At 38.7% G+C, this 21,601-nt stretch overlaps 2 protein-coding genes across 3 annotated transcripts in view; both read right to left on the reverse strand.

Moving 5' to 3' along the window:
* Nucleotides 1-2,186: 2,186 nt before the first annotated feature.
* C1H3orf38 (chromosome 1 C3orf38 homolog) lies at nt 2,187-8,817 on the reverse strand. The gene is made up of 3 exons (XM_040568353.1): nt 8,577-8,817; nt 6,706-6,926; nt 2,187-3,720 (listed from the first exon to the last, which is right to left on the reverse strand). The coding sequence occupies exons 1-3, from the start codon at nt 8,707-8,709 to the stop codon at nt 3,145-3,147; spliced, it is 930 nt and encodes a 309-aa protein (XP_040424287.1). The 5' UTR covers nt 8,710-8,817; the 3' UTR covers nt 2,187-3,144.
* Nucleotides 8,818-11,558: 2,741 nt separating this feature from the next.
* The window catches only part of ZNF654 (zinc finger protein 654), a 35,343-nt gene continuing 25,300 nt past the window's right edge, over nt 11,559-21,601 (reverse strand). For both annotated transcript variants that reach the window (XM_040568368.1, XM_040568379.1), the window contains 3 exons: nt 18,698-18,839; nt 14,882-17,180; nt 11,559-14,442 (listed from right to left, as the gene is read on the reverse strand). In XM_040568368.1, the coding sequence (XP_040424302.1) occupies nt 14,435-14,442; nt 14,882-17,180; nt 18,698-18,839 (2,449 nt within the window). In that variant the 3' untranslated portion in view covers nt 11,559-14,434. The remainder of the gene's footprint in view (nt 14,443-14,881; nt 17,181-18,697; nt 18,840-21,601) is intronic.

Genomic DNA, 21,601 nt, shown 5'->3' on the forward strand with positions numbered 1-21,601 from the left:
ATTGCTTTAGCAAGCAAGCTTCCTACTTTAGAGACAAAAAAATTAGATCAGTCTGCTGTGGCTGACTACAACAGACAGCTATGATTTCCACTGTTGAACAATTATATAATCCAGCAAGGTTTGCATGCTTTGTTGCAAGCCAGTGTTTTGCCTACTATCACATTACTGTTCGGAGACAGATCTAGAAAATGTAAATTTAGCAGCATTTCAGCTTAAGTCATAGTGATAGACATAAGAAAATGTTACTGAAAATATTTCTTGAGCCTTGACTAAATAGTGATACACGGGAAAACTGATGAATACAGTTTTAAAGAAGCTTCATTTATGTTTTTCTGATTCTTCTAAATGCAACTAAAATGGTCACTGGCTCCCAAAGGCAAACCAGCTGTAAAAGTTACTTCATCACTGAACAACAGCATCTGGAGCACATGACAAAATCACCTAGATAAATATTTCAAGTAAAGGTTTTCAGCTGTACTCCATTTACACAAGTCCTTATTCCTTAAAGTTCAGGTTAAAGTAAAAGTAGCTGCTCGAATTTACCTGCAGTTAGTGGTTTTCTACGCTTAAAAAGAATTCTGAACTCTCACTAAGGACACGAATGTAAATAATAATCAGAACAGAAAAGTACCTGTGACATCCTGCTGTGCAGCAACACAACCGTGACCTGACAACTCTCCCGGGGCATGAAACAAGCATGCTTCTACGCACACGAAACCTGAAGGAGCAAATGCAGCATCACCTCTCCGTCTGCCCTACGACCTGAGGTGGTGAGGCTGTAAAGAGCAGACACTGATCTGGTCTAAGCGATCTAAGGCAGCAACCTGGGATAACCGCTGCTATCTACATGTTATTTATGCGGGTTCTTACCAGCCTGATCAACACCAGAAGAGCAGCAACAGCACTACTAGGTCTCACCAGTGAATTACACAGCACCTACTCCACCTCCGCAACAGAACAGGTATTTACAGACAGTGGTCACAAGGCTGTGACAGTACAACCCAAAACTTTTTGCATCCCTTGGGTAGGAGAACTGAAAGAGTAAGAAAAAGTTCATTAGCAACAAGCTTTAGTAAAAAGCTGACTGAGCACAATTCTCTGCACATTCATTACTTCAAAGTAACCGAGAATGAACATTTTGAATGTAAGAATCAACTAAAGCTGGTGTTTAATCACTTGTTTAATTCCAGAGAAGTTCAGGGTGGCACCACGAAATGAAATTCTCATCCGTGTTCCTTGTGCTGGCACTAGCACCCATGTGGCCAGCCTTGTTACGGAGCTGATCAGCCAGAAGAGTTTCCAAGGTTGTTAGTTTCCCCCGGGATCAGTCCCCACTCCCTCTCGTTCAGAGTTAGCACTGTCATTAATGCTGATACAAGGATGCAAGGACATCTGAACAGAGGAAGGGGACAGCCCACACCAACTTGCAGGAATAACACTACACCCTTAGTCGTGTTCAAATATAACACCCTGGCTAAAGTAGTAGTTACAGTGCCAGTTACAAATGGCACTTCTGCAAAAGGCAAAACATGTTGTTGAATCACAGATCTGCATGCTGAATGTTGAAGAAGTGCCCGGTTAGGCCCTTTGGCAGGCTTCTGTCCTCGTCTTAAAAGGAATGCAGTTCTCAACACACGAGGCCACTGCTTCTTCCAATATTTTAAATGTAGGTTGATGTTTATTTATTATTAACTAGTAGCTGACGAAGTCATACCTCAACTGTCTATTGAGAAAGCACATTCCAACACACAGTATTTGAACTTTTGCTTAGAAATCATTGTAGTTTTTTTGATTTTTTTTTTGTTTGTTTGTTTGCTAAAGAGAACTTTAGAATCAGACTGTTTGTAAAACAGTTTGGGGTACTTCCTGGTATATCATGTACCTGAACTTTCTTGTTTCCCTCCTCATCCACACAGAATTTTACCATTTGTCTTGATGTGTTTGTCAGAAAAACAAAAGAACTCTTCCCATGTTACAGGGAACGTTTCCCTTTTCACTACTTGTACTGGTGAAGCTACAAAATTAAAACAAAATTCCCAAGCAATCCAAGCAAAATGTTAGAGAAGGATTTTTTATCTGGTTTCACCATTAATAACTTATAACAATAATAATAATAATAAAAAAAAAGAACTGTAAAAAGTAGTCAAGTTCTACAATGCTAATTATTAATGCTAGGAAGTGGTATTTGGATTATTTATTTATTTATATCACCTCTTGTTGTAAATTCCCACCGTTAACAAATTGACTTCTAGTCAAGGTAATAAAGTATCCAGGAGTATACAAAGCTCCTATTTTGAGAAAATATACAAAAATCACAATTATTATATTAATCTCTGTTGTATGTATATACAAAATAATTATCACAGCATTTGGTTCAGACAGTGTTGTTGTAAGTCACGGAATCAACTATTTGATCCAAGAGAGTCAGTGCTAGAAATGGAATACTGGAAAACCATCTCAAAGCTGGAATTGTGAAGTAAGAGAAAGGAAAGCTTTTAACCTAAACAGAACAGAATTAAACAATGCTAACTTCCCTGCATCGTCCCATTAAATTACTACTACTGGTTAGTGAAGAAACCACGTTCAGAACATAAAAGGCAGCAATGTCCAGTCACAGTATTTTGTGTGTCCCCTCCAAAAACTCCCAAAAGAGCAGACGGTTTTCTCGGGACTTTCAGAAGACATTAGACTTTTTAGACGTTCACCAGGCCCAATTTCAAAAAGCCAGAAGCAATGACTTTCCGTTACAACTCAGGAGTTTAAACTGGTTTCCTGAGGAGAAGCAACCTACAACTTGTGAGCTCCAGGTCATCCAGTTCATTATACACCGCAGCCTGCCCATATTCAAATGTAACCCATGTTCTGTAAGCAAGAATAACCAAAGTAATTTCATTCCTAACTTTAGTGAGTAGTAACCTAAAGTAATCTCAAGTAATATTTTGAAAAGTTTGTTGGCTGTTACAAAGGTGCCTGAAAGCATCACCCGTATAAATACTTCAGACTCTTCATCTGTGTTTGTCATCAGGCAAATCTGACTCAAGAAAGAGACAACATCGCATGGCTGCAATCATTTCAATATTCAACCACGCACAAGTGCTGTAGGCTTCCCCCCACCCCCCAGTCCCTCATTTGTGGAAGAACTGCTCAGAATTTATGAGGTTCAAACACAGCCAGTTCTTTCCCATCATACAGCTCCTGCAGTTGGTTTGACTCGTATTTTATGGAGGGTTTTTCAATTTGCACTCCAGGCTCCAGAGCATTCTGTCCAACGATTTTAAGGCTCACAATTTTTATTTTCCAGGTATTCCCCCTGATCGGACAGCTAATGAGTCCAAAAATTTGTTCAAAGATGCCCAAACAAACGTTGCCTCTATGTACCGTGCCAGCCACTGCTACCAGTACTAACCCATGCCGAGACATGACACATTTCAGTCCATCAGCATTCAAATTGGGGTTGAACAGAAGATATTCTTCTTTAACCAACGAGAGCAGACGAAGGCTCACCATTTCTGCACCAACATATTCTTCCATGTTTTTTTCTAACGTGTTGTAACAGAACTTCAGTTTGGCATCCTCCCAGAAATGCTGTGGTCCCCATTTTTCTTCAGATTTAACTCCCAAAGGATGTTGAGAATTCAGGAGTTCAAAGAACCATTGGCAGAATTCTTCTCCTAGATAGTGAACATCATCTTGAGGTGACTTGGATCTCTTTTCATGACTCTGCAATCAAGAAGATTTTTTTCTTAGAACTATTTAGCCTTAACATGTGAGTTCATCAGTTAGAACAGCCTAGAATTCATTTAAATTCTTCTTTTAAACATTCTATGTCTCCTTCAAACGTTCTGAGATGGGAAGGAAGAAAAACAATGCAGTAAAATCTCATTGTATTTTTAAGATGATAATTATCTAACAACTAGAGAATCAGAGTAGGTTCTTTGAAATACAGTTAGAACAGTCCTTCAGTTTTGTCTTGGTCTGCAATTTATAATCTAAGAGGGAAATCCTGGTTCTCCCCCTTTGGCAGGGGAAGTATTTTTAAACAATTTCTGTGAGATCAGAATTCTCACACTGAGAGAAAATTTTTCTGTGTAAAAAGTACACTGGCCTTCACATTTTCAAAAGAAGTTACAGAAAAAGAAGGATACAGAGCCGTACTTAAAAGTTAATCTCATATTAAAGGATAGCAATTCAATATAAAGTGCCTACAAATTAGCAAATATACTTTTTTTTCCCCTCTTTCATCTTGCCTTCAGTCTCTTCTTTTTTCCTATCTTTTAAGCTTGCAAATTGTGGCGTTCTCTGCACCTTCATACAGCCGGTAAGAACAAAAAGTACTTACAGGGAAATCACCTTTTGAATCAGCCACCTAACACCTGAAACTGACGGAATACATCTGATTCATGGGGTATTTTAGCCATGACAGCACAACACGCTAACAAAACATGCAACCAATCCAAGCAGAACTGAAATTCAAAGGATTAATGCATTCCAGAACTTTCTCACCAGATCATGTGCCTGAATTCAGCATTTACTGTGTGGCAGTAAAACTGCCGAAATCATCCAAAAGATGATGTTTGTAGCCTTCAGCCTATTTCTAATACAGAAAGGCCGGAGTTCAACTAAGAGTGATGGGTGTAAACTTTTGAAGCCAAATGCACAGCAAGTAGCACAAACAAGTATCAGTCAGGTACCAACGATCATGTTACTAAATCCATACAAAAGAGGGTGGCAAATCAGTCCAAGAGTTATATCAATAAATATGCACTGCATCATGTATTTTTTAATCACTAAAAATCATTTTTTAATCATTAAAAAAGTCTACTCCTTGCAGTCCTTCTTGTTATGTCTACATCCCCATGTAGAGGAACAGCAAAAATTAGGCATAAACTGTCAGGAAACTAATCGCTTTGCAATTAAATATTTACGAAAGGTTTTTAAGTCGGTTATAAAAACACATTTGGTTTAGAAGACACTTCTTTCCAAAGGAAGTGTCACTGTAACAAAGGCACGAATCAGGTGCTCAAGTGTTGGTCTATTTAATTTCTACACGTATGTAGTTCACTTATCCTCTGGTTTTTGTTTGTTTGTTTACAACTGGAATCATTTTTTACTCAAGAAAAATCACTCAAACTTTCCAATGGAGGTCATGTGTCTCTACAACTGGAAGGTGAAAAGGTTTTTGAACAAAAACTAAACGTACAGTTGTTTTGATCAAAACCTACTCCTAGAATTAAGTATGAAAAGTTGGGAGGCTTCTATACGGAAATTCTGTAGTTGTTAAAAAGCAAACTTTAATTAATTCCTAATTCTGTTATGTAGGTTGCTGCTACCTGTGTCTTCAAAATAGTGAGGGTCACAAGAATTAAGAGAAAACAAAGTAAGACGTATATGATAAGTAAAACAGCTGAATTTAAACAGTTTAAATTAAATTAAATTTAATACATTAAATAAACAACAAATTTAATAAATTAAATTTAATTTAATAAATTAAAATGAATTAAAAACAGCTGTCTTTAAGTACTTTGGAGAATTTAATTTGCTTACCTTCAATCGCAAAACTTCACCATTGGTGAGTAATTAGAAAGTGTTCTTGCAAGAGCATTTTTTTTCCAAACATGCACACAAATTATTGTTTTAAAAGCAATTCTCAGCTAAAACATAATTTAAATCAGTTAATCCCTCAGAGAGAAAGAGCTGCATTAAATTATCAGCAGCTACAGAGCTCCAGCAGTCCAGCTGGTGGGGCTGTTGCCCATTATGTCTCTGGCATACAATAGCTGAAAGAGGAAGGCTATTTAGAACTTCGTGGTAAAGATCCAGGAATAATAAAACGCTCAAAGCTCATTACACCACAGCGATTTTGCTGCATGTCATTATTTTGAGCTTCAAAATAACCTGTAATAGCCAAAACATACTTAGTTTCACAACATTAAGTGTTACTAAGATCAAGTAAAAAATGACATAGAGCTGGCACTGCTACAGACTTTACATTTCAACGACATGAAAATCCTCAAAAATTTATTCTGCACCCGATTAACTGCAAGACATAAGGAGCAGAGCTTACAGACAGAGCTATTTTGACTGCACTGTCTACAGAAATGGACCAAGGGCCCTTCCAAAGAAAGGGGTTTTCTCTCTGTTCCCTCCCTCCCCCACGGCATTTTAGACCCCGCTGCCAGATCTTTCACCCAGCGATCTACTCCTGATAGTGTCTCTGCTCCACACCGGGATGCGCCCCGCTGGTGGTACTGCCAATACCTGGTGTGGCTGGGCGAAGACTGAAAATCCCAGGCCCATCATAAAATTTCTGAGCACATCCATCACATTGAAAACTGACAAGGGACTATGCAGGACTTCCCTACCATTTACATTGTTTTCAGTTGTTCTCAAATCCACAGAATTATCTGTCAATACACCCCAATCCAGTACAATTTACAAATTAAAAGTGTGAAGACTTCACATAGAGTTCAAATGCATTAATATGCTTTGCAAGACAGAGCAGAAGACTATGCTCTGCAAGCGACGCACTTGCCCAGACACCTATAAATGGTGTAATTAAACAAAAATAAAAAACAGGAAAAGAGATTCGGTATCTTTTTAAACACATGAAAAGCCTCCTTCTGGACATAGATCACAACATTTATGCTAGTTATCCTGCGAAAGCCAAGCTAAGCATCCACGGGTCTTTCAGAAAGTAGCACTCACCTCTGCGTGTGTTTTTCTCTCCCCTGACTCCAAGTCATTCGACAGGAGCTTCCCGTCCCAGTACTGCTTTACATAAGCAATGAGTTGATGTTTCTCAGAGGAAGGAGGCACTGCGATTCCTTGTACTGCCAAATATTTAAAAATTGTTTCTCGATAGACTTTTCTTCGTTTCAGAAGTTCTTCTACGTTTTGGCTGTAAACCAAAATGGCACTAATGGCTTCTGCAAGTGAAGAAAAGGAAGTTAACAGTTACTTCTCTCACCAACAAACTGCAAACCTCCGCTATTTCTTATGCTCCTGACCAGCACCTCCTAACAAAACACAACCCTAAGTGAAATGCAAATGGTTACACATAGATTTGTAAACTGAAATCTGAAATAACTAGATGTAAGTCACATTAGACACAGTATAGACCTGAAGCCTTCCAAACATGTTTAAGAACCAGTGGTGTTTTTACGGAAGAGCTAGCTACCTTATAATCCCTATTACCAGAATCAAGGACTGTTTGGAACCATGTATTATATGAGTTTGATGAAAAGGATGCACCTTTTTCTTCCAAATGAAATTATGAATATTCTTCAAGTAGGTTGAGATTTTCAAGCTCTTTAGAAACTCCAAGTGCCTCTAGAAGTATAAGGATTCTTGTACACAATGCATTTCACTCATAATTCCAGAGACACAACTAGCCTTCACTTCAAAATAAGTTGATTTGACTGTAACATGAAACTATTTAGGGTTTCCAGCTGCCATACAGTACCTTCACTAGCAGAAGCTAAGTTTAATTTCTTTCTCCATTTGAAGAGCTCTGGAATATTTTTTAATAAGCCATCTACCTGTCTTCTTGAAGGCAAGATTACACAGAGGAAGAAGAACCAGACAAATCTGTTATTGTTCTTCTGAGTATGGAATTTGAATCTTAGTTTCTGCATCAAATGGGTAGTTTATGTGATCTGGCCAGAAAACATTGCTATTTTGAAGAATGTGCCAGTATTCAGATGTTTTCCGGGAACAGAAAATTAAAAGAAATGCGGAGAGGTAACCTCTGATTTCTCACATGCCGAACAACAATTCTAGCACAAGAAGCGCACAGTTTTTTAGACAATGCATAATTGTTTGTGAGAAGGAGGTTCCCTCTGCGCTCCTGAAGGATGATGGAAATGGAATCAAATCTGTTCTACCTCTGTACTAATCACATTTGTAATCCCAGGTTCATAAGAAACGTCACACTTAATAACACAACGATGGTGCACTGAAATGTAACTTTCAGAAATGTCCAGCTGTGAGATTCCGTAGCAAAATTAGGAAGACAAGCTGACATTCAGTTTTAAGGTAGTTGTGGCAGCCAGTTCTCACCTAAACTGAGGTGAGACAATTAACATCACATATATTAAAACTGCATAAATGTGAAAAGGCTACGAGCTGAAATTATTTTGTCTTTTATTTTACCCTATAACCACTACAAAAGTAGATAAAACGTGAGGAAAAAAACTACGGGCATATGAACTTTTGAAGAAACACATTTGGCAAATCTTACTGGTTTGAGTTATACCGCAAAAGAAACGCATTCAAGGTTTTTGGATGAGCATGTTACAGGGCACCGCACTGAGCAGCCTTCAAGTAACGCACATACAGATTTCAGTTTCAAGAATTAGATCTGACCATCAGGCTCCGAGGCGCAAACAGAGCACGGCCGCAGCCAGCCCCGGCGCTGCCCCCGCGGACCTCCTCCCACCGGAGGAGAAACCAGGCAGGGCCAGGCCCGAAGCGGCCGGCCGGAGGGCCGCAACCCGCCGGCGCCCAGCTCCCCCCCCACACACCCCCACCCCACACACCCCCACACCGCCGCCGGCCCGGGCAGGGGCTGCGGGCACCTTGACGGTTCTCCGGGTGGACCAGGCGGTTGGTGATGGTGTCCGTCAGCGCCAACAGCTCCTCGGTGCCGAGCAGCTCGAGCAGCTGGCGGCACCCGGCCTGCTCCCGCTCGCTCAGCCCCGCCGAGGCCATGGCCAGGCCCTGCCCGGCCCGGCCCCCACCAGGCCCAGCCGCCGCCACCGCCCCGGCTCGGGCCCTTAGCGACGGCGGGCCCTAGCGACCGCCGCTTCCGGTACGGCGCCCCACGCCGTCCCCCAGCGCCGCCCCGGCAGTTGGCCCCCCCCAGGCGCCGGGTGGAAACAAGGGCTGGCACTTGAGTTCCCCCGGCAGCAGCGTGAGCCTTCCGCTGAGGAAGGAGCTGAGCCGATTAACTTACTCCTGCCCGAAATATTAGCGCGCCAAAGGAATTAAAACAAAATCCATTAACACTGACAGCTTGTACACTACCACACGCGGCAATGAATTTCCCAAGTACCTTATACATACATGGTATATACGTTCCCATTTTGGTAAACATTTCATCTGCAATGTGCACGTGCCATAGTACTGCAGATTTGAGAACCCTCGCCCTTATGCCAAACTTTGCATTTTTTTTTTTTTTTTGGCAAGGACCTTGTCAAGATTAGACAACATAGAAAATTAAAGCAAGTTTGCAGTCAAGGTTACACAGAAGTCACCGTTTTGCAGAGGACAGTCAACCTGAGATCAAAACCCACGAAGAATTTACAGGACAGTGAATAATAAACAAGCCAGCATTTCCAGAGGACAGTTCTGAACTTTTCTGAAGCGGAAGAAAAAGCGATTAGGCTGCCTATATCTCTGGACTACAGCATTCAATGGAAGAGACAACACAGCAACAGAAAGGCACGCATCGCACCAGAAGTTACCAACCCCATTAGCAGCAGCGTTACCAGAAGCAAACAAGCTCATGAACAGCAGCAGCTGAGGCTCAACTCTGTATATTCACACCAAGCAGCCCTCTCGAGAGGCATTTGGTGCATGTAGCACGGAGCCACTGAAGGATTTTAACCGTTTTATGCTGGAGGAAAACAGACAACTCAAAGCAGAGATATCTTTGCACTGGCACAATAGCTGAGGGGTTAACCCCTTCAGCATTCTGAGGCCACTGTCCACCAAAGGATGATGTTGTCCCCTTGACACTACAATAAAATGAACACTGGTCCACAGATTTCTTCAAACACCACATACAGATTTCTTTTGCAAGCTTTAATATATTCCTTCCGAGCTTTACTACTTCCATCTGTCGTGCCAACCTTACACTATTCTCTACATGGACATTAACGCACGCTAAGTGGGTGAGCCCCCTCCCACCAGGTCAGAAACTTCAAAAACCAGTCCTCCTTCCCAGAGATCCTAAGCCAATTACTCAACAAGCTCCCATTTGCCCATGCATTCTGATTGATTCCCTGCCAGGGTGCATCAGGCAGACAATACATGATACCCGTAAATTACTTATATGCGATAGTTAATTCCTGTTCCCCATGTATTTAGTCGACTAAATAAACAAACCTTTTTGAAGGTGATCAGGCCCAGTCAAACCCAAGAAGTGGGTTGCCTAGTGTCTAATATGGTTCAACCACTGATTGAAGCTTTTTCTGCAGTAGCATGCCGTTCAGACTGATGACCAGAAACAGCTAATCCTCTCCCTCTCACACAGACATGCTTCTCTCTTCAGCAATTAGCGGTTTTAAAGAACTTGTAATACTGTGACTTCTTGAAGACTTATTTAAATAAATAGTGACTTAGAGATCCCCATCTTCCCAGAACCAGTAGTCTGTTTTAATTTCCTTGGTCATCTTTGATATTCTTGAATAGACCTAGTCTATTAAAATCTGAATACCTGCACACCTGGAACATCAAGAGCTGGCAGCTTCAAACAGGTGATAAGCAATTACACACACATTACACAATAACTTAAAAAAATTGCAGCAGTATTTTCAGTGATTCCCCAAAGGACAAGATCAATTTCTATCAACAACAAAGACAATGTTTTATTGAACAAACCTATGTACAGTACAAAAAAGTTTTTAAAATGAAACACTACTGTTGATTTATTGCAGTTTGATGGCTCAGTTTTAATTTGTACTCTTATATAAAATGCAAAGTAAAATAATTTAACATTCAACAAGGAAGCACAAATTTCCTTTCTTGCTGAACCTGTAACAGCTTTTACAAATTAACAGAGTCCCAAAATGCATATGCTGCATTTAATCAGAAAGGTGTTATACAGTACCAAATAAATTAAGAAAATAGTAACACTACCACCCTCTTTGAGTCTTTTGTCCATACCACTGGTGTTAAACAACAAAAGAAATGAGTACAGCTGAACCTCCAATGTGATATTAAAAATCACAAAGTTTAATGTTATAAATTATCCAAACTATACAATTTATATAGTTTCAATGAATATGGCTAAATAACCAAAGTACCAGTGACCTTTCCCACACAGATATGACCACTTTCAATTTTTATTTTTTCCATGAAAGGTGTCTACCAAGCAGCAACTCCTTGAAAATTGGAACTGGCATGATCTCTGCAGTGAACTGTAATCAGGTTAGAATAGACGATCTTAAAAGGAAAGTTTAAATCTTTAAATCCGAGTTAAAGTCACCTGAAGGAACATTATTAAAATATAATTATCAGCAATGAAATGCACAAACTTTGATCCAGCAAAGCTCCCATGTTCATATGTAACTTCAGGTGACTTTAAGAAATTTGCATGCTTACATTACACATGTACTTCAGTGTTTATTGAATCAAAGTGATATATCCTGATGAATTATTTCCCATTATATCACAATGCTTAATGGCTGGGACAAAACCTTTCAATCCTGGACTTGGAACCTTTTTTCAGCCCTAAAAGTTGCAGGCTTAGTAATAGGATACTCAACATCCTAAGGAATCCTAAAAAAGCATGTAGAATTATCCCACACACATTTAAAGTATCTTTCTGCTCCTAATTAAAGTTGCTTTATACTGCACCTATCTGAGAATACCAACAGGTATTCGAGAACAGTTTAAAGAAAATACAGTGTCTTTTGAAGTAAAATCATTACTGAAAACAAAACTGTTACAACCCCCTTGCTACTTCAAGTCAATTTAAAGTACTTTTGACAGGTGTTAGGTGACCTAATATTCACCTACATTAGAACTCAGTCTTCCAGATCTCTCAAGTGTGTATTCAGAACACGTGGTATAAACAAATGGTGGTGTCCAAGAAAAGCATTTTTGAACAAAAATGAGTTTAATACAGGTACAAAAAAATTATGGTCACAGTTTATGCACATACATAGATGCATTTATCTACACACTTTAAACCAAAAGAAAAAAACACAAGTCTTAATCATGTTTTTAAAGCATCTTCAAATACATGGAGCTCCAGGAAAAGGTAAAAAGCACCAAAGATTAAAGGTACACTTAAAAGACTTTACACAAACATTTGTCATATCTTACTCAATGATTTCTCGGATTTTTAAAGCCATAATACTTTATAATTGTCTTTTTTTTTTTTTCCAAATATACCTAAGCAAATTTAACTGATTAGCAATGTTAAACAAAGAAAGGGGGAACCCAGGAACATTCGAGATGGTAATTGGGTCCTTAAAAACTACGTGGTAATTTGAAGCAAGAAAAACATCAAAAGTGCATTTGGCTGAGACGGTCCCCCTTATGTTGAAAAATTTTTAATGTATTTATATATGTAAATATTTATATATAGCGTGTATGCAATATATATGAATGATGCATTTAAATCACTTCTGCAACAGCAAAAAAAATTCTTTGGTGCCTCAAATGTCATAAAGATCTCTCAAAGTGGGCCAGCCATTGGTATTAATGTAATGTACACATACCTGTGATCATAATTTTATAACCTTTTATGTTAATCCAACTCAAAATTAAGGCAAAAAATTTCTAGAATTTAGAAAAAGCATGATTTTGAATTTGCATTTTTACCTCAGGAGAGGAAAAGGAAGCAGAATTAATGCAAATATCTGTAATTTCACAGAGAATTATTAGCAGAGGCATTACTGAACTATTAAGTTCCAGAACTATTTAACAGCCTATTTTACAATGAAACCCTTAGGTTTACAAGTGTGAGCCATTGCTACAATGAACAGATCTTCTATTTATGCCTTGATTTTTTACTTTTTTATTTTGAATTTTTGTGTATCTGTTGATTTAAGCAAGTTGATCATCCTACTACGCCATCCATACATTGAGATGAACTAGTCAGTAAGCAAACCAGCTGAGCAGGAACAATTGGTCTTCGCTGTCCTACATTTCTGTGATGACTCCATCCATATACACCATTTTTCATCATTACTTTGTGGCTACAATCACATGAAAATTTTCACCTAATGACACAAAACAGGATCTCAAACTTTTTATGGTGGCAAGGCAGAATAAGATAGTTATTAGAGGATAAATTAGCACAGTAATTAAACAGGGTGCATGTTTGCCACAACTCTGTTTGGGGCATGAAAAATCAAGAACTACAACAGCATCTTTTTGGTTTCCAAATATCCTGTCTTTCAATGATGATGTATAGAAGAGAAAGACTCAAATTTCTTATCTTCACAACATCCTTCCGATTATTTTTATGAACAGTCAGTTGCTGGATAAAGTGCTTAACATTGAAGTAAGTCCTTCACTAACTTCTGGGAAAGTTATCTTTTCAAGAGATGCTGCTAGATAGGGTTGTACTATGTCTTAAGGCTGAGTTGATACGTTTTCTCCCTCCCTTGAGACAGTAAATAATTTGTTACAGTACTGAGCTGTGACCAGTCACCACTACGTAATACCACGTGTGGAAACAGGCTGTTCCAGATCTTTTCTAACTTGACATGCATGCTCTGGTTTGTCTGTCTTCATTATTTCCCCTTTATTATAAAAGAAGCCTTCTGAAGTTCTTTTCAATCATACCAACAGCTGAAAGGACCTCTGTATTTGTATAAAATCAGTTTAACTCTGCCCTGTAGTGCATGTCTACCCCCTGCACATTCTGCATTGATTTTTCAGTCTGCTTCTGGTAATATCCACACAACTTTTGCATGTACTGCTTGTATTAGTCTTCCTGCACCTAAAACAGATGTTTTACGGGACATTCAACGTGTACTGTAACCATAGCCCTGAAAAGGGCTTCTCTTGCATGCATCTGATTTCCACTGTGCAGAACTTACTTAATATCACATCAATGCACTTTTTCTTTGCATGCTCTGCACTTCAAGATTTTTTTTGTTATTTATTGTTGTCAGTTTTGATATGAGAGCTTTCCATCCATCTTAGATTTCTTTCTACATTTTTCCTCTGAAAAAACACTGTTTGGTTCCTGTACACATTTATCTGTTTCATCATGAAGTGACACCTTCTTGAAAGACTCCTTCCAAGCTGTGTGGATGGACAGCCTTTAATCATACATTTTTTTATTTTTTAACTACAGCAGCTTGAAGAACCAGCTGTTTTTATTTCCATAAGGCAATTACTACCTCTGTTTTCTCTGCCTGCTCAGCTGTATGCATTGTTTTCTTTATACCTTTGTGCTAGAAAGACTGTGCCACGAAGCTCCAATTATGCATTTGAAATGGATGTGGCTTTTTGGATAACTGGTACTTTGGGGATTTGTAGCAACCTTTCTGGACTCAAAAACTGCAGAGCTCCTATTATTCCTCTGTGAGTTCTGTCTAGAAAATGTGCTTTGTCTTTATCAAGGTCACGTTTTTCTTTAGTAATTTGAGACTGCTTTATGATTTAAGGCCAACTGGGAAACAAACTGCTGCTTCTTCATGTAGTGTTCTGACACCACTCCTTGTTTGATACATTTTCCCACAATGTTGAATCAGGCACCTGTGAAATAAAATGCATAGGTTAGTCTTCATTTTGCTCCCAATGTAAATCATTCTTCCTTTTGGAACATTGCTCACATGTTCCAACGTGTAGTTTCTAACACACAAAGACAGACAGGCTGAAATACTCTTCTCTGTTTTATAAGAATTCTTTCCCTTAGAGCTGCCCACCAATTTTCATCACCTCTTGCTTATTCTAAACAGCATGTCTAATTTGAACTTCCAAGTTAGTGCAATATTGTGTTCCAATGTTTAGGTCCCTATTGATTTCAGTGACCTTCCCCTCTTTAAATTCTAGCATACTGCAATTGCTCAGAAGTTGTGTGTGTCCTATCTGGCCTACCAGTTTGCCTGTTTTCAAGGACCACTATCTGGTCAGTATTTGCCTCCAAACAAACCAACCAACCCACCCACCCACCCAGAAGGACTATAAGACTTACTTTCATCATCTGAATCGAATCCAAAGAGCGTCTGACACTTCTTTTGTGCAAGGTGAGCCTCAAGTGCTTCTGAATTACAGTAGATGGTCAAGCAGTTGCCACATCTAAATCTTTCTGTTGATTTGCTACAAAATTTGTCTTGTTCAGAGTGAGCATCTACTTTATCAGTCAACATTTTTCTACGTTTTGGCATGCTAATGTATCGTTCATCAAGGTAACTTGGAGGCAAGGGTCTAACATATGGTTTTGTTAAGATGACACCATATGAAGTATTCTCTGTCTGATTTGGTTTAGAAGGTAACTGTGAGGCAGCAGCATTATTCTGTGGTATATCGTGACAGTTCTGTAAAACAGGTAACACCGACCCATTCTCTGTCCTTGTTTCATCTGCCACTCTGTCCAAAGGTGTTTCTGATGACTTTGATGATGTCTGATCCGGGTCGCTGTGCCCATTGACTAGTTGGTCACTGACAGCATTACAGTTCTCAGGATTTGGCTGTAACACAGGTGTCTTTTGGTCTATCAGAACTGTAGCATTCCCCTCAGATGAACTTTCATTTCCGTTCTGGATTACATTGTTTGCTTTTTTCTCTACACTTTGAATGTATGTCTTTGGTTCTGTAGAATCCTTCCTTGCCTTCCAAGTTGGAATTGGTAAATCTACGGTTTCTTTTTCATTAATGGACTCGTCATCATCTTGGTAACTACAAAGTTCTGAAGGGTCATCTGAAGAATCTTTTTCACTTGCGTCTTCTGAGCATTCTGGAGTTTTATTTAAATAATGTTGAGCCTCATGTTCATACAGCAAAGGGAGCTCCTCAAATAGCTCACAGCACTCTGCAAAATTACACTGAGCTTTAAAAACATTATGACTTTTTGTATGCTCTGCAAGCTCAGTTGACAGCTTAAATCTCTGATTACAATTAAAGTGTAAACAAAAGTAAACATTTGGATACACGTGTCTCTTCAGGTGGTCTATAAAATGTTGGGAATCAGCAAATTTTCTCTGACAGAACCGACATTTTCCTTTATTCCATTTCATTATGTGTTGCTGCACCTTCAAATCAGTTGGATGAGCTTTTCTTGCGTGTTTATTGAGGAATCTTATCTTTTTAAACACTCTAGCACAACCATTAGCAGGGCACTTAAAGCTTCCTTCTTGATCCATAGCATCAATGTCTTTTTGAGAACAAAAAGCTCCATTCACTTTATGTAGAATAGGTGACTCTTTACTGGAGCTCTCATCATCTTCAGGCAAACTTTCTGTACTTAAAGCATCAGGAATATTATTAAAACAGCTGTCGCAACTACTGTTTTCGGTAACATCATCCTGGTCACTTAGATGGTTTTCTACTGCATCAAATACCTGTTCAATGTTCTCCTCTTCTGCAACTGCACTTGGAGCTATTGCAATCTCTGGTTCCTCTTCTTTAGAAACACCAGAATTCCCATTTTCAAGAGAGAGAGAAACATCAGAACATTCTAGTTCATTTAAAACAGGGGCCTGCTGATCAGCCTCAAGAACTGCAGCAAGATGTTGCCTTTCTATCTTTCTGACATGATTCTTTAAGTGCTTCAGCATGAGCCCCTTTTGCCTGAACTTTCTGGTGCAAAGTACACAGGAAAAACTGCCCTTTTTTTGGTGAGCTTGTGCATGTCTCACAATGTGATCACCAAGGAATTCCTTGTTGCATATCACACAGCGGTGGCTTGGTAAAGTATTATCCAACATTTTAGATGCCTCTGGAGCTTCATGGTTCTTTTTGGCATTACCTTTGGACTGGGCTTCAGACAGGTCTTCAGAGTCAAGCTCCCCCTTGCTTACATCTGCTGGACAGACATGCTCCTCACTCAGAGCCTTGTACTCTGTTAGCTTCTCTACATTTGCAGTAGAGTTTTCCAGTGTACTTTCACTTAAGCCAACAAAGGCTTTATCCCCCAGTAATGCTAAACAATTCTGCTTGATCATCAAGAAATTCCAAAACTCAGGATCAAAAAACAGACCTTTTTTCAAAATTGGAAGCAATTCAAAACGCACACGGTTTTGAACAGAACTAGTGCATTCATTGTATTCTTCATCCGCACATTTATATAAATGTTCAACAGTGTAGTAAGATTCCAAGGTGCGTTCAAGAAAAAAGATTGAAAGCGCACAGATTCTGAGGATCTCCAAGTCATTTGGCAGAAAGTGAGCAATTGCTTTGTAAATAAGACTTTTCATACTGGGATCTTCACGGAGGTCCAACTGCAGGGCACATCCACATATCTCAACGCATATCTGAAGACCATCCTCACCGACCTGCAGAAAGGAAATTACAGTATACAGTACTGTATAAAGTTATTTTACTTATGGGATTATAGAAATCTACAGCTTGAAAGTCAAAAAAAAATCTGAAGGTAGGAGGGGAGGCTGACAAAGTAGTATAAAGAGTGCCCAAACATCAATATCCCATGTATTTGTATTTGTCTACTTGCAAAATACTTAGGAGTTCAGAAAGCATGCTACTTGTAAACATTATTTGAAGTCATGTGCATTTTAAAACAATGCTTAAACAATGAATGACAGTATCTTCTTATCTGCACATTAACTAGGCTGTTTCACACTACAATTCTACAGTTACTCTCCATTTTGTACCTGCTTTAATTTAACTTGCATTGGAGAAAAATACAAGCTGTAAAATATTGCCCTTGATTTTCAACAATGACCACCAAGAAAACCATAACAACCCATGGCCAAGCATTCTAACAAGCCTGACTTTTCAGAATCAACGAGCTATATTTCCCTTTCCACACTTAAGGTTGGGGGCCTCTCTTGAACTTACATTTGGGAGGGATGTTCAGAAACACGCTGCCCAGCATATGGCAGATTAAAGAAAGAAAAGTTTCAGGGAAGTGTATGAATAATTAGAATCTACCTACATTTAAATGTGTGTTATAGTGGGTTATTAAATAGAATTCTATCACTGAGATGCAAATACAAATGAGATGCAACTCTTCCTAAAGCTACTACATCAAGTTATTCACGTTACCAAGAGCATTTTAGAATATATACTGAGATTAAAACCTTGAACAACAGAACCTTGAACTGCAAAACAGCACCCTTAACGAAATAATCTCTAATTTGTTTACCCAAATATTTAGGGTGCAGAATATGGAGAAGCTCTGTTCAACCAGGCCAATGATAAAAAACAACATTTGCTTGCAATCAGCTAGCACTCCTGAATGCAAAGGATCACATTTTACATTTTCTGCAGTTGCTCATGAAGTAAGACTAACACATTACATTGAAATATAGCACATTGGTCTGAAGCAAAATTATGTCGCCTTAGACTAGCTCTTCCTTCATGTTACGTTAAGCACTTTTTCACATCTGGTTAGAACTGGTGGAAAGATTCAGAACTTAAAAAGAGTGAGAGGCAGACAGAAAATATGGGTATTAAAAAATTCCTAGTTCTGTAAGGAGTCTGGCTTAAAACAAACTGACGAGAAATCTTTCGCATTTACTCATTTCTTAGCAGTTTCCCCACTTGTTTCCCTGTAGGATGACATTGCTCAAATTTTCTGCAGATAGAAGGAAAAATTTACTCAACAGATTTCAGTCAAAAAAGTCTCAAAAATGCACTACAGATCAAGGACAACCATAATATCAACACACATTCTAGAACCTGACAAAGCTTTTAATTTTATGTCCTTCTCTGCCCCCTCTTTACTTTCTACAAGAAGCGGCCATTACACAACAAAACCATCATTTCTCTACATTTTTATTAGTAACAAAAAGATTGAAGGGAAGGGGTAAAAAAAACAAACAAAACTTACTTCATCCTTAATGACTTTCATGAAAGGAAAAATTACTCTGACATTTGTAGCAATTCTTAAAAGCTGGTAGCACTGGTCAACAAATACTTGTTTTGAGGGGTTAGATTTAAGCTGTAGTTTACTCCAAATGAAGATCAGGTCCCTATAAGTACAGAACAAAATATTTTGATTAAGTTGAGTTTCAAACAACTCTATCACTAAGCACATTGTACTACAAAGAGCCATGAGGTGCATATTCTGCAACTAAACTCATATTTTAGGGCTTAAAACCAATCTAATTAACAAAACAACTGTACACAATGTGCACAATGGAAAATGCAACTTAATCACTTTGTTAAAGCATTCAGGGTATCTTCTATCACTGAGCCAATTAAATATGCAACAAAATATTAATGTATTCAGTTTAGTATCAGAGAACCACATAATAAAATCAGATGCTACACCATGCAGCTCTTTACACCACCGGCAGTAAACGTCAGGCTGAAAAGCAAGCTCTGGACACACTCCAAATCTGTTTTAGCATTAAGTTACTTTTACTCTAAGAATGAGGAATCCTTCTGGAAAAGACGTACTAGATGTGGAAAATAGGAGTGTTGTAAAAGTCTAGTCTCCAGTATGGTCCACTGACAAGAAGTATTGTTCTCCAGTTATACATACTACAACACAATTTTAATTTTTGACTGCTGTCATCATCGAATTTTCTAGCCAACGGCAGTTATATGAAAGTAACAGGCTCTACTGCTATTCATACATCTGTATCACTCAAGCAACATTTCTAACTGACAAGGAAATGTAAGAATAGATTGCCAGACTCCTGCAGCTTATACACAGGCAGTGCGTTTAGTCTATAAAATATTGCTGATTGAGATCTACAGCCTGTAAAAAGTTCTATGCTCTTAAATTCAGAGACTTCTACAGTCAAACAGGTCTAACCTTTAGTTATTTGCCACCACATCAAAGATTTTACACAGGAATCAATGAGGTTAAGACCAGGCAAAAATCCCATTATAACATCACAATGGAAAACGGAGACCAACTAACTTTCATCTTCTGAAGGAAGACACTTGTTTCCCTTCCACCAGCCTCCTCCTTCAGGAAAAGCAAACAGTTACTGACAATACATTTGGCTGATACTCAGGAGTCCCTAGTCTGTGCCAGATATAAATCTTACACACTTTTTGAAATTAAGCTTGTCCTAGTGTGGTCAATGCCTGCATGAAGAGAAGTGACAGAACTGACTATGACAGAACACCAACTTCACTTTTAAATTTAGGACACCTTCATGTTCTGCTTGACATTTTAAATGCTAATTGAGCCAGACATGAAATCTCGATTGTTTTCTTTCATTCACATCCCCAAAAAACTGAATTTGAAAGAAAGATCAAGCTTAAACAGGGTTAACACTGTAAAACAAATTCTACCCACAAAATTAGTCCTATAGGCTTGCTAAGGATACAAACTGTTTACCTCTGCCTTTACCAGGCTGGTAATCTATCTTCTTGAAGTCTCTTTGCAAACTTTCCAGAGAAGTTTTAAAAAAGTTGGAGTCTTTGTGGACCAAACCATTCATAAAAATTCAGTAAAAGTCACAACTTAAAGTACAAAAAGAAAGAAAAGATCACTTCTGCTAAGGATGCTGTTTAGTAATGCAACTTAAACTCACTGCTTACTAACATTAAACTGAATACCAGATGCTGCTCATCTTTCCTCTGCTTTGTCTCATACCATTTTAGACAAGCCATCTCAACACTAATCCCAGGGAAAACTCAAAATTACTTTTATGATAGATTAGTGGTTTAAGTGGCATGCAATTTGCTCATAGAAGTGTGAGGGCTGGCACAAGAAAAGAGATGAAAAAGGAATGGAGCAAACTGAAAGAAGGAGCAGCTCCACAGGTGAAGAGCAAGCCATTACATCAGTTTAATCACCATTCAACTAAACTAGACACTGATGTGAAATATTTTAGGTCTATTCCTCCACATAGACACGAAACCTTCTTCTCAGGCACATTTCTGACTTTAATAATTATTATGAATTGTTAGGTAAAGCATTCCTAAACTGCTGATTGGACTCTATGACCACACTACAGACAATATTTGAGATAGACTCAGTTTGATAGTTACTTCCTTGAGCACTGATTACATACTTTACCAAAACGTACATGCTGAACACTGTTACCCAAATCACTAAAACTACCTAAAGGCCAAAGACTGACTGAATGTGTGCAAAGGAATTCCTTGACTTACTGAACAGAAATCACTTGAAAACAGCCAAAACATCATCTAAAGACTGCCTGGCAGAAAAGGCAAGCCATTCTGCTATGACTGTTCCATCAAAATTCTGTCTTCCTGGGGAGAGATCACTTTTTGGTACTAGAAAGTCTTCGATCACATAATTATGGACTTATTTCTGACCAGTAACCTTGTACACAAATATTTCTAACAAGACCAAGTACAACTTTTTTTTTTGTAAGCAGTTTATCTATCAGCAGGCTTTCAACTCAGAAAAGTAATTCAGATCATCTGAATCTAGAAAACTGTAGAGTTTTGTGACAGATCTGCTTAAAGTCCATCTTCCTCTGAAATCATATGAGAGCTAATGGTTTTGGCTCTAAGATGTAATTCATACAGGCTGCTTCACACGAAGCAATAACAAATACCTGCTATTTACAGCTTTCTAATCTACTTTGGTTATCTTATCTTTGCTAGTAGTGGCTGCTGCTGGAACTGTAAGGTCTTCAGTTCCAAACAAGGCAACATGACTTATACTGTGCTGAGGACATAATCTGCTCTGGGGAAAACACGTTGTAGATTAACTTAACTTGACTCCTACTTATTCCAAAACTTGAACAGTGGTACACTCATACTTAATTCCTCCACAAGCTTTGTCCTGGCTTACATTACC

The sequence above is a fragment of the Cygnus olor genome, chromosome 1 (genome assembly GCF_009769625.2).
Source record: "Cygnus olor isolate bCygOlo1 chromosome 1, bCygOlo1.pri.v2, whole genome shotgun sequence".
Lineage (NCBI taxonomy): Eukaryota > Metazoa > Chordata > Aves > Anseriformes > Anatidae > Cygnus > Cygnus olor.

What these genes read in the sequence shown, in the direction of transcription:
- C1H3orf38 (XM_040568353.1), bottom strand. Translation starts at nt 8,709, where the DNA reads ATGGCCTCGGCGGGGCTGAGCGAGCGGGAGCAGGCCGGGTGCCGCCAG. An exon ending in CCACCCGGAGAACCGTCAAG is followed by an intron (nt 6,927 to 8,576) that starts GTGCCCGCAGCC and finishes CTTCACTTGCAG; the next exon opens with AAGCCATTAGTGCCATTTTG. An exon ending in AGAGAAAAACACACGCAGAG is followed by an intron (nt 3,721 to 6,705) that starts GTGAGTGCTACT and finishes TCTTGATTGCAG; the next exon opens with AGTCATGAAAAGAGATCCAA.